The sequence below is a fragment of the Thalassophryne amazonica genome, chromosome 10 (genome assembly GCF_902500255.1).
Source record: "Thalassophryne amazonica chromosome 10, fThaAma1.1, whole genome shotgun sequence".
Taxonomy (NCBI): Eukaryota; Metazoa; Chordata; class Actinopteri; order Batrachoidiformes; family Batrachoididae; genus Thalassophryne; species Thalassophryne amazonica.
The window spans coordinates 78,230,699-78,243,151 of NC_047112.1; the positions used below are offsets into that span (position 1 = coordinate 78,230,699).

General features: G+C 38.8%; 1 protein-coding gene across 1 annotated transcript in view; it reads right to left on the minus strand.

Moving 5' to 3' along the window:
- LOC117518136 (inactive N-acetylated-alpha-linked acidic dipeptidase-like protein 2) overlaps nucleotides 1–12,453 on the minus strand; it is a 656,634-nt gene that overhangs the window by 453,322 nt on the left and 190,859 nt on the right. The window contains exon 5 of the mRNA XM_034179197.1: nucleotides 6,411–6,530. Coding sequence (XP_034035088.1) covers nucleotides 6,411–6,530 — 120 coding nt within the window. The remainder of the gene's footprint in view (nucleotides 1–6,410; nucleotides 6,531–12,453) is intronic.

Sequence of the window (12,453 nt, forward strand, 5' to 3'; positions counted from 1 at the left end):
TAATATTTTTCTGAAATAGATTTTTGCTCACATTGATGATGGCTTTAGTCGTAATGACCGAAGATTATGGTTTGTTGCCATTTTTATAACCATCATCTCTGATAATAATCAAGCGTGGTTAGCTGGTGGGAGGTGCTGCACTGCAGCTGCCACTGTGCACAGTATTAATTCACTGTTTGTTAAAGATGTAGTGGTCTTTTTTTAAGAGCAGAGCTGACTGTTTTATTGATTATGTGGTACCAGCTACACTTATTCTACAACCCTAATTCCAATGAATTTGGGATGTTGTGTAAAATGTAAATAAAAACAGAATACAATGATTTGCAAATCCTTTTCAACCTATACTGAATTGAATACAACACAAAGACAAGATATTTCATGTTCAAAATGATAAACTTTACTGTTTTTCTGCAAATATTTGCTCATTATGAGATGGATGTCTGCAACACGTTTCAAAAAAGCTGGGACAGTGGTATGTTTACCACTGTCTTACATCACCTTTCCTTCTAACAACACTCAATAAGTGTTTGGGAACTGAGGACACTAATTGTTGAAGCTTTGTAGGTGGAATTCTTTCCCATTCTTGTTTGATGTACGACTTCAGTTGTTCAACAGTCCAGGGTCTCAGTTGTTGTATTTTGTGCTTCATAATGTGCCACACATTTTCAACGGGCAACAGGTCTGGACTGCAGACAGGCCAGTCTAGTACCCACACTCTTTCAGAGAAGGCGCCGTTTCTGGATGTTGTTGATGTATGGCTTCCACTTTGCATCGTAGAGTTTTAACTTGCACTTGTAGATGTAGCGATGAACTGTGTAAACTGACAATGGTTTTCTGAAGTGTTCCTGAGCCCACGTGGTAAAATTCTTTACACAATGATGTCGGTTTTTAATGCAGTGCCGCCTGAGGGATCGAAGGTCACGGGCATTCAATGTTGGTTTTCGGCCTTGCTGCTTACATGTAGAAAGTTCTCCAGATTCTCTGAATCTTCTGATTATATTATGGACTATAGATGATGGAATGCCTAAATTCCTTGCAATTGAATATTGAGAAACATTGTTTTTAAACTGCTGGACTATTTTTTTCCACACAGTTGTTCACAAAGTGGTGAGCCTCGCCCCATCTTTGCTTGTGAATGGCTGAGCCTTTTGGGGATGCTCCTTTAATACCTAATCATGACACTCACCTGTTTCCAATTAGGTGTTCTTTGAGCAATCATCAACTTTTCCAGTCTTTTGGTGCCCATCCCAACTTTTTTGAAATGTGTTGCAGGCATCCATTTCAAAATGAACAAATATTTGCACAAAAACAATAAAGTTGATCAGTTTTAACATTAAATATCTTATCTTTGTGGTGTATTCAATTGAATATACATTGAAGAGGATTTGCAAATCAGTGTATTCTGTTATTTACATTTTACACAATGTCCCAACTTCATTGGAATTGGGGTTGTACTCTCATCACAAATCTGTCTGTCAGTTGAAACAGGGACAGTGTACATGCAAATACCGTCAGTGTACGCTCAGAATACATGCACAAACTCAACCAAAATAAGTCAAGAGGAAGCACAAGAAGAAACAGATTTTCACACATACAATGTACATTCCAAATGAATGGCATATACATAATTTCTGGCATTTCAGCCTTGGAACACATTACAAAAATGTTTGGACGTGCAGTTTGGGGCTAGCACCTATTACAAAGGCAATCACTACGGAGGAAGTAGGTATGGCTACTGGACTGGTTTGCCTGCAGTTTTGGCATTTCCCCAATAGATAATGTGTGCAGAATTTTCAAATGGAAATGCAACAACTACAATCCCACAGTGTTGCACACCTTAAGTCATGTTTGAAGTTAGAATGGGACAAAGTAACACCAGGAATGTGTAATTCAATCAATCAATCAATGTTTTTATATAGCGCCAAATCACAACAAACAGTTGCCCCAAGGCACTTTATATTGTAAGGCAAGGCCATACAATAATTATGTAAAACCCCAACGGTCAAAACGACCCCCTGTGAGCAAGCACTTGGCTACAGTGGGAAGGAAAAACTCCCTTTTAACAGGAAGAAACCTCCAGCAGAACCAGGCTCAGGGAGGGGCAGTCTTCTGCTGGGACTGGTTGGGGCTGAGGGAGAGAACCAGGAAAAAGACATGCTGTGGAGGGGAGCAGAGATCGATCACTAATGATTAAATGCAGAGTGGTGCATACAGAGCAAAAAGAGAAAGAAACAGTGCATCATGGGAAGCCCCCAGCAGTCTACGTCTATAGCAGCATAACTAAGGGATGGTTCAGGGTCACCTGATCCAGCCCTAACTATAAGCTTTAGCAAAAAGGAAAGTTTTAAGCCTAATCTTAAAAGTAGAGAGGGTGTCTGTCTCCCTGATCTGAATTGGGAGCTGGTTCCACAGGAGAGGAGCCTGAAAGATGAAGGCTCTGCCTCCCATTCTACTCTTACAAACCCTAGGAACTACAAGTAAGCCTGCAGTCTGAGAGCGAAGCGCTCTATTGGGGTGATATGGTACTATGAGGTCCCTAAGATAAGATGGGACCTGATTATTCAAAACCTTATAAGTAAGAAGAAGAATTTTAAATTCTATTCTAGAATTAACAGGAAGCCAATGAAGAGAGGCCAATATGGGTGAGATATGCTCTCTCCTTCTAGTCCCCGTCAGTACTCTAGCTGCAGCATTTTGAATTAACTGAAGGCTTTTTAGGGAACTTTTAGGACAACCTGATAATAATGAATTACAATAGTCCAGCTTAGAGGAAATAAATGCATGAATTAGTTTTTCAGCATCACTCTGAGACAAGACCTTTCTGATTTTAGAGATATTGCGTAAATGCAAAAAAGCAGTCCTACATATTTGTTTAATATGCGCTTTGAATGACATATCCTGATCAAAAATGACTCCAAGATTTCTCACAGTATTACTAGAGGTCAGGGTAATGCCATCCAGAGTAAGGATCTGGTTAGACACCATGTTTCTAAGATTTGTGGGGCCAAGTACAATAACTTCAGTTTTATCTGAGTTTAAAAGCAGGAAATTAGAGGTCATCCATGTCTTTATGTCTGTAAGACAATCCTGCAGTTTAGCTAATTGGTGTGTGTCCTCTGGCTTCATGGATAGATAAAGCTGGGTATCATCTGCGTAACAATGAAAATTTAAGCAATACCGTCTAATAATACTACCTAAGGGAAGCATGTATAAAGTGAATAAAATTGGTCCTAGCACAGAACCTTCTGGAACTCCATAATTAACTTTAGTCTGTTTTTCTGTAATTGCTTGGTATCCTCAATGTCAACATATCTTTTGTGTTGTGACAATATGGAAACATTACTATGTGGTAAAGGCTTACAGTAAGTACCCTATTTTTTTTTTTTTAAGAATGTGATGCAGGCCTTAAATGCAATACTGGATGCATAATAACAAATTCAGTGAAGTTGAGCAGACCGAGCATGAAATGGTTCATACAGTCTGCAATGACATAAAAGTGAAAGTAATTTAAGAGTAAGTGTACTACCTTTTTTCCATAGCATCCTAACTTTTTCTATTTTTTTCTGATTTACAGCAATTATGGTCATACATCATGTTTTGGTTGGTCACATGACATTGGAGCTTGGGTTATACTGAAAATTCAAGTTCAAAAGGGAATTCCCTCAAACAGTTTGTAGCCAGTGTGTTAAACACTGAAAGTGTTGTGTGTTTGTCAAGGAATGGGGCACAATTCTCTGTTGTCATGATCCAGCCCTGTTGGGCCCGGCTGTTATTATTTTGAACTCTTTTTCCATGTTTGTGCTCTGAGCCTTTTGGATTTCTTAATCATGCCATGTATCACCGTCATGCTTCAGCTGGTCTTGTTTCTTGTCCTTGCCCGGTTTTTCATGTTCGTGTTATCTTTGGTTTTGTTTCTGTCATTTAACCTTGTATTTGTTCACTCTTGGTCACTTAGTCACTCTAATCTTAGTTTGATTCTGTTTACTTCATTTCTTGTATTATGCTTTGGTCACTGGTTCAGTTTTCTTTTGAGCAGCTTGTATTCTTAGCTTAGTTCTGTTTATCACATTTTTGTATTATGCTTTGGTCACAGGTATTTGTTATTTATCTTCAAGTGTTTCTTCTGATTATGTTCTGTTTGTCACTTATTGCTCATCAGTTGGTTCTTTTTTTATTTATTGCACTATTCTGTAGTCACCAGTTTTGTTTATCTGATGTTCTCATTTCTGTTTACTCTTGTACTTTTATATTGGCTTTTTGCTTTCTGTTAATTAGTCAGTTCCTGTTTAGTTTTGCTTAAGTATTGACTTTCTGATCAGTTCTCATAGTTTTTTCTTTTGTACTTGTTATATCTTGGTCTGCTTTTAGTTCCCAAGATGCTTGCTCTGTCCTGGTCCCCTAGTATCATATTCTGTTTTAGCTCTGTTCTCACGTCGTCATTTGTTTGTGTTCACTCAATACACCAGCCATTGTGTCTTTGTCTCACTCTTTTTCTGTCTGCTTTGTATTTTCGTTCACTCCCACTCTTGCACTTGCTCACGTCTTTGTCTCTTTCATCACTTCACTCTGTCTTCTTGCCTTCACTCTCTTGCACTTGCCTTTGTCTTCCCTGGTCACGCCCCCTTCCAGAACCTTCACCGACACCTGTGTCTTGTTGCACTAATTACATCACCAGTTATATAAGCCCTCACAGTCTCACAGTCCCTTGCTCGATTGTTGAATGATTTCACTTTCCAGCACTCATGTCCTTGCCTTGTTTTGCTTTGTATTCAGCCTGCCGGTATCTGACCTTGTTTTGCCCTCGACCTTGTACTTGTCATTGCCTCTGATTACCTCCACGCCGTGTTTTTTGACTACAGCCTGTTTTTTGGACCAAGCCTCTGCCTCACGTCTGTCTGTACCTTTGCCGTCGCTACTGGACCTCCTGTGTACCGAATTCCAGCTTGTAATTAAACCTTTTGCTTACACCAGTCTGTTTCTGAGAGTTTTGCATTTGTGTCCTGCTTGGTTTGTGCCACGCCTGACATCTGTGCATGAGCTAATGCATTGGTGAACATCTCAGTGACTAGAAAAGACAAACGAGACATCCATGTATCACTTGTTTACAGAAGATAGATGGATACTTTCAAGTAGATTGGATGGACTGGTTGTCTACCCTGGTGGTTGGTAAGCATGACATGATGAATGAATGAATGAACTGGATTTATTCGGCACACAGATCAACAATAGCAAAACCTTAAAAAAGAACTTAAAAAGAACTCATAAGAAGAACTTAACTGTGTACCTGTGTGACCAGATGGGTGAAGGGAGAAGCAAAGCTTATAAATATGCACCCCTTATACTATAAAAATAAAGAATGCATACATATATAATTTAATTTAACCTTTATTTAACAAGGCTAGTCCTGTTGAGATCAAGATCTCTTTTGCAAGGGAGACCTGGGCAATTCTAAAGTTTCCAGTTCACGTAACTTGCGTGTCTTTAAATGTGGGAGGAAACCAGAGCACCCGGTGGAAACCACGCAAACACGGGGAGAACATGCAAACTCCACACAGAAAGACCAAGGGTGGGAATCTCTATAATAATATATTATAAATATATATACTCATTACAAAAAAAATACCAAAGAAGTGTACACGAACAATATAACTTAAAATCAATGCACTAAAATTTCAAAACACTACCTAGTGCACAATGCACAAACCCAAAACCAATAACAAAATCAGTAAACCTAATTCTTAAAATTATAAGAGGTAATTCTATTATTTTTGTAAAGTATTTTAAAGCCAACTAAGGTACCAAGTAATTTAATGTTATCAGGACAATTATTCCAAATGTTAACATCTTTAATGAAACACAATGACTTTTTACACATGTTCCACTGTGTGATGGAACCAGTGATATGGGGCACCAGTGCATGCTCCCAGACTTGAAAAGGGATCATTGGGTCCAGGAAATTCTCATATTTGAGAGAGATATAAAAAGTCACAATTTCTTCAATAAATGACTAATGAAGGTTTATTTATTTTCTACAGAGCAACTAATTGTTTCAGGTTTACTAAATGTAGGAGTGTAATTATGACAAATATATGAAAAGAGAAAATATGTTTAATATAATACCATCCTGCCTGCCTTATGTACAGCAGATGTACAGCAGGACCTTTTCATGACTACTGTTAAAAGCTTTATGCACTGATCCTTAACTTTATACTCTTGTTCACCTGACATTTTTGACTCATTACCTCCACTTATTTTTAAAGCTCTAAAGATTTAATTCTTCACTGAAGATGAATATTTTTCTTGCTGCAGTGGTTTAACATCAGGCAGATTTCAAGTACCTATACTAAATCACACATGTTCCTTTTATCAGTGGAGAAGCAACACTTTGCTTCGGAATGATTCAGTCTTACCTTGTAGAGTAGTGGTACCCGTCCAAGCTTGACTGCAGCAATCTGATTGGTGAGATTAAGACTTTCTTTAGCTTTTATCAGGTCACTCATGCTACCATACTGGACATCCACCACCTCCCCCTGGTAATGATATACAGAAAAGACACTTTAAGATAAGCAGTCACAATTAATGTCTTTTAATAAAATCACTTCTCTCAGTATCCTGGTGGCATTTGACATCACATTTATTTGTCAAATATTTTGATGACTACGCCTGGCATAATACTTCATACATAATACTTCAAACATAATATAATACTCAGCATATGTAGACCTACCTTGTCAACATAAAGAAAAACAAACCCAATACCAACACTGAACAAAAAATAGAATTGTAACACGTTTGTTTTTGTTCCCATTTTAGAACATTTTAGAGTGGCCTTTTATTGTGGCCCGCCTAAGACACACTTGTGCAATAAACATGTTGTCTGATCAGCATCTTGATATGCTACACCTGTGAGGTGGGATGCATTATGTCAGCAAAGGAGAAGTGCTCACTAACACAGATTATACAGATTTGAGAGAAATGGGTCTTTTGTGCATATATAATATGTTTTAGATCTGAGTTCAGTTCATAAAACATGGGGGCAAAGACAAAAGTGTTGCATTTATATTTTTGTTCAGTGTATAATAAATGTAAGGTGTCTGTCATGCTTGATCCAGACACTTTATCCATCTGCATCAGACGGAGTATCTGTTGCAGATGGAAAAGTGCTATATATATAATATACATTTTGGACAACCCCCCCCCCCCCACCCAAACAAAACACAATCAAACAAAATAAAAAATCTAAACAAAATAAAGTTCTTTTAAGTAATTTCCAAAAAAAATATGCTCTTTAATCTTCAAGCAAACAATTGTCCAAAACTGAAAAACAGAATCAAAATAGAATAAAATTTTAAAACATAAAACAATGGACAGCACAAATAATTGCCCCCTTTTTCTTATAACAGAGCTGAACCACTATTTGTAGAGACAGTTGGCTTGAGAAGCCATAAAATTTGTAAAGTAGACTTCATCTGGACTGTTCAATTTTTGTTGCTGTGGCAAACCCAACAAAATGAAGACAACTGAACAACCACTAAGCTTGAAAAAGTCCCAGTGACCTCCCCCTTGGTGCTCCCAGCCACCATAGCAAGTTTGGTGCCGATTCCTTAATTACTGTCACTGTGCATACTAGCAAAAACACACACACACACATACACACACATGGTCAACTTCATATGATAGAACAAGATTGTATTCATCCCACTGAATGAGAGTCATAAAATTCCCACATTGTGTACAGTATACTTGGTCATGGTTGACAGCAATATTAGTATTTTGTTTCATTTTTTTTTAAATGCCATACTTTGCATGTTGTTAATTCTCAGTTGTGCTTTGAGTTATGTGCACAATCTAAAAAAAAATTGCCAAGCATGCCAAAAATATGTGAAACCTTTGCAATACCAACAACAAATGATATTACATATACAGGCATCTGGATGGTCCCAGAGAGTCAAAGAGGTACCGCTCAGGGATGAAGATAATCCATGACCTTTAACAAGCAGAACAGCAGAAAACATCAAGTGCGTGAAGTGAAGTTTCACACCAATCACAGAGCCAATCAACAAAAAAACTGTGTGGTGCATCATCAATAAAAATCTTGAAATGTGCATAGAGGGTGCAAAGATGGTCAGAAACAGCAAAGTGTGACAATCTGACAAGATGTTATTGAGCTGCTTGATAATATGATCATATGCCATGTAGTATTTGTAACCAACTACATCACTCCAGCATATGGCACAAAGGGAGAGGCATCTTTGGAATTGCTTTGGCCAAGTGTGTGCCCATTTTGGATGTTACTGTCAATTAAAGTGACCTAGAAGTTGTTGGGGAAAGTCAAAGTAGTACTTTTTGGGGTCTCTCTCTTTGTCTCCCTGCCTTGCTCCTCCCTGCAGGCTAACTGTATCACCTGGGCCCAATTCATTTTTCATGTGGCCCGGAGGCGAGTGTAACACGCCGCTGCGGTAAAGAGAAAGTGTGTGCGAACGAAAGCGAGAGAGCGCACATCTTTTTGCATCAGGGGAGCCCAAGGGAGGGGAGGGAGAGAGATTTATCACTCCTGCCTGCATTTGCATCATAAAAGACTTCCATTTAAACTGCACACCACAGAACAGTACAAGGCGCAGCAAAGTGAAATACAGACAACTCTTGATGCACTCAGATGGCTGGTTTGAACTGGATCCATCTCTGTTTTCCTCACCGCCGATTTTCTTTCATTTTGTCATGGCGAGGTAATGACATTAAGAATGTAAGTGGCTTCTGTGTGGCTGAAGCAGTCAATTCTTTCCCCTGCTGAGATGATCGATTTGCCCACTTAACTTTTGCAGGCATTAGCACTTGATTAAGAAATAAGAAATACCTCAATGTTTTATCAGAAAAACAACACAAAATAACCCTTGCTGCTGAATTATTTATTTAATTTGATTGTTTTTTAAGGTCAGTATCACTTGGTACAACAAAGGAGAATAGCTGTAGAAAATTAAGTGTGGATATACCAGGTCTGTCCATAAAGTATCGTACCTTTTTATTTATTTTTTTAAACTATATAGATTTGATTCATATGTTTTCACGTCAGACAAGCTTGAACCCTTGTGCGCATGCGTGAGTTTTTCCATGCCTGTCGGTGACGTCATTCGCCTGTGAGCACGCCTTGTGGAAGGAGTGGTCCCACCCCGTCATCGGATTTTCATTGTCTGGAAATGGCGGAATGATTTGGGGTTTTTTTTGCATCAGAATTTTTTCAGAAGCTGTTAGAGACTGGCACCTGGAAACCATTCGAAAAATTTATCTGGCTTTCTGTGAAAATTTTACGGGCTTCACAGAGAATAAGGTCTGTTAGTACAGCTTTAAGGACAGCTTTAAGGACCCCTTTAAGGACGCTCGGCGCACCGCGCTCCGAGCTGCGACGACGCGGCACAAGCCACTGGACCATTTCTAAATGGATGGCTCTGTGGATACGAGACCGTCGTGTGCTCTTTCTCTGGTTATCACAAGAGCTGGACATCAACCATTTTCTGGCAGATTTCACTTTTAACAAGAGATTTTGTCGTGGAAAGCCGCGCGGAGGCTTTGTGCATCACGACCGATTCTCTGTTCGAGCGAGACAAAGAACGCCTCCGTTTTGGCGTGCCAGAGGACAAGTTCAGACATGCCCAGCTCTCCACAATTTCTCTTATAACTCACTCGACTGGTAAGCATTGAAAGCCGAGATAGGCATGTCCAAACTTGTCCTCTGATACGCCAAAATGGAGGTGTTCCTTTGTCTCACTTCCAAAGGGAATCGGTCATGAATCGGAATCGGTCTTCCAAAGGGAATCGGTCATGACGCGCGAAGCCTCCGCGTGCCTCTGTGATGAAACAACTGTGTGAAATGATCTCTCATTTATAGTGAATACAGAATATCGATGATCACGCTACAGATTCTCTGACACCATAGATAATTTCATTAAACTCTGAAGCATATGATTTCATTTTTATGCTGATTTTATTCATACAACTTGTGTTTTATGCATTTAGTCTGCCATAGCAAAACATTTACCCGCAAATGTGTTTGATGTAATACCTCATAAAGTACACAATATTAAAAGTGAGGACATGTAGAGTAACTCACAGGGATACCTGATGAGAATGCAATGACATGAATAATCACAATGACAATAAAAATGTAATTTGCAGGGTCACGGTCTAGAATCTGCAACAACTAGAGTCACCATTGGTCAGTATGTGTAGAATGAAAAAGGGATCTTTCAAAACTGAATTCACTTTTAGGTTCATGCATAACAAGGCTTTTAAGATGTATGTTTATTAAAATATGGAATACTGAAGATTGAAATTATTAGTGAAGATAAGGCAAATATTACTTTAACAATGTGGAAATAAGACCAAATACATACAATTACATACAATGAGCTAATTCCCAGTTCTACAAAGCAAAAAATTGAATTTGACCGTTGGCCCATTTGACCTCCTTACTGACTATCCTAGACATGACCCAGTTAACAGGTGGATCCCAGTGAATATTCACTGGGATCCACCATTTACTTTTGACTTTTGAACTTGGTTGACGACTGGCGAACCCAACTTTTAAGATTCTGCTTCCATGTTGCAACTTGTTATGCAGCAAAAATTCAATTCCCAACAAGTTCTATGCAGCAAAAACCCTGAATTTTATCTTTATTTTATCTTATCTGCAGTCAAGAATTCATCCAAGGGCAAGTGTTACCTACAACTCATTTATTTGCCCTGCTGAGATATCCCATAATCCTTGCAGTCGAAATAACATTGAAAAACCACATGACAATTATTGCAAATGAACATTATCCAACGAAAATGTAATTTTTTATGCCTTTCATAACATTTATAAGAGACTGCATGCATGAGACCCCTGAACACTTGCTGAAATGAATATTCAGTGTGTGATATGTTTAACCTGCATGGAAGTTCATAAATGCAAACCGAATTTTGGACATTTACATATATATTACTCTGGAACAAACACGACAAACCATGTTGTAAAGGGAGATAAGCTAGGTGTTAAAGAACAAACTTCATTTCCCCCAGAACGACATGAACAGGAAGCGATCGCGGCTCACAGTGATTCCATTGAAAATATCAGAGAAACAACCTGAGCTTCTCGCATGTTTACATAAAACAAACGCAATAACAACATTTGTTTATGCTGTTGTCCGTGTGCAGTGGTTAAATCACAGCCCTATCAGATCGTCTCAATTCAGTTTTCAATGTTATTGACATCTCGCAGAGCAGCAAACTCTTTGAAGTTTTGTGAGATTTGAAACCTCAATAGGGTGAATAGACTCACCTGAACATCTTCCAAAGCACACACGCGTTTCACTGAAAATGTTGCCTTAAATAACCTTTGACCTGAGCAGAAACCAACTTGATTTCTGACACCAGTCAAGGGATCAAACAACCCCAGTTCCAATGAAGTTGGGACGTTGTGTAAAATGGCTGAGCCTTTTGGGGATGCTCCTTTTATACCCAACCATGACACTCACCTGTTTCCATTTATGTGTTCTTTGAGCATTCATCATCTTTCCCAGTCTTTTGTTGCCCCGTCCCAACTTTTTTGAAATGTGTTGCAGGCATCCATTTCCAAATGACCAAATATTTGCACAAAAACAACAAACTTTATCAGTTTGAACAGTTTGAACATTAAATATCTTGTCTTTCATTGGAATTGGGGTTGCAGTTGTACAAGAAATAAAGGGTCAACCATAACACACCCATTGACCAACTTTGACATCTCCCATGACACATGTGGGTTCCATTAAATATTTCTCCTACATTGACCTTTGACATGGTAAAGGAGTTAGCAAGACCATGCCAGAGAGACTCACCATGTAATGTGCCATGACCATCCTAGGGTCAATTAACCTTTGAGTCTTAGCACTACAGTGTTGTTGCTGTCGTCCTTTCGGCTGCTGCCGTTTTTGTTCGAGGTCACCACAGTAGACAGCTAAATCTGCATTGGCATTTGGCACAAGTTTAATGCTGGATGCCCTTCCTGATGCAACTCCAGGTTTACCTGGACAAATACATACAGCATTCTGAGGAAGTAGTCTTAGCACTACAATACAGACTTACATTAACAAATACCTCTTAAAATATCAATTAATTGTCACGTCCAAAGAAAGTGTGAAAACTTCAGATTTAGAACACCCTAGGTGTGCCCCCGTCTGAAGTCCAAATTATAACAAGGGATAATAAAAATGGGGGGTAAGACGTCTAAAAATAAGGAAAATTTATCAACTGACGACTGGAAAGTTATGGAGGCAAAAAATCCAAAAGCAACAAAGAAATTGGAGACCTGGATAAATAAACATGACTTTGACGGACGACTGAACCTGATCAGTATACAGAAGCTAAAGAAGGAGTTAGAACGGGAACATAAAGGTGATGAGAAAAAGATGCAGAAAGTAGGGGCAGATTTAGTGGCAT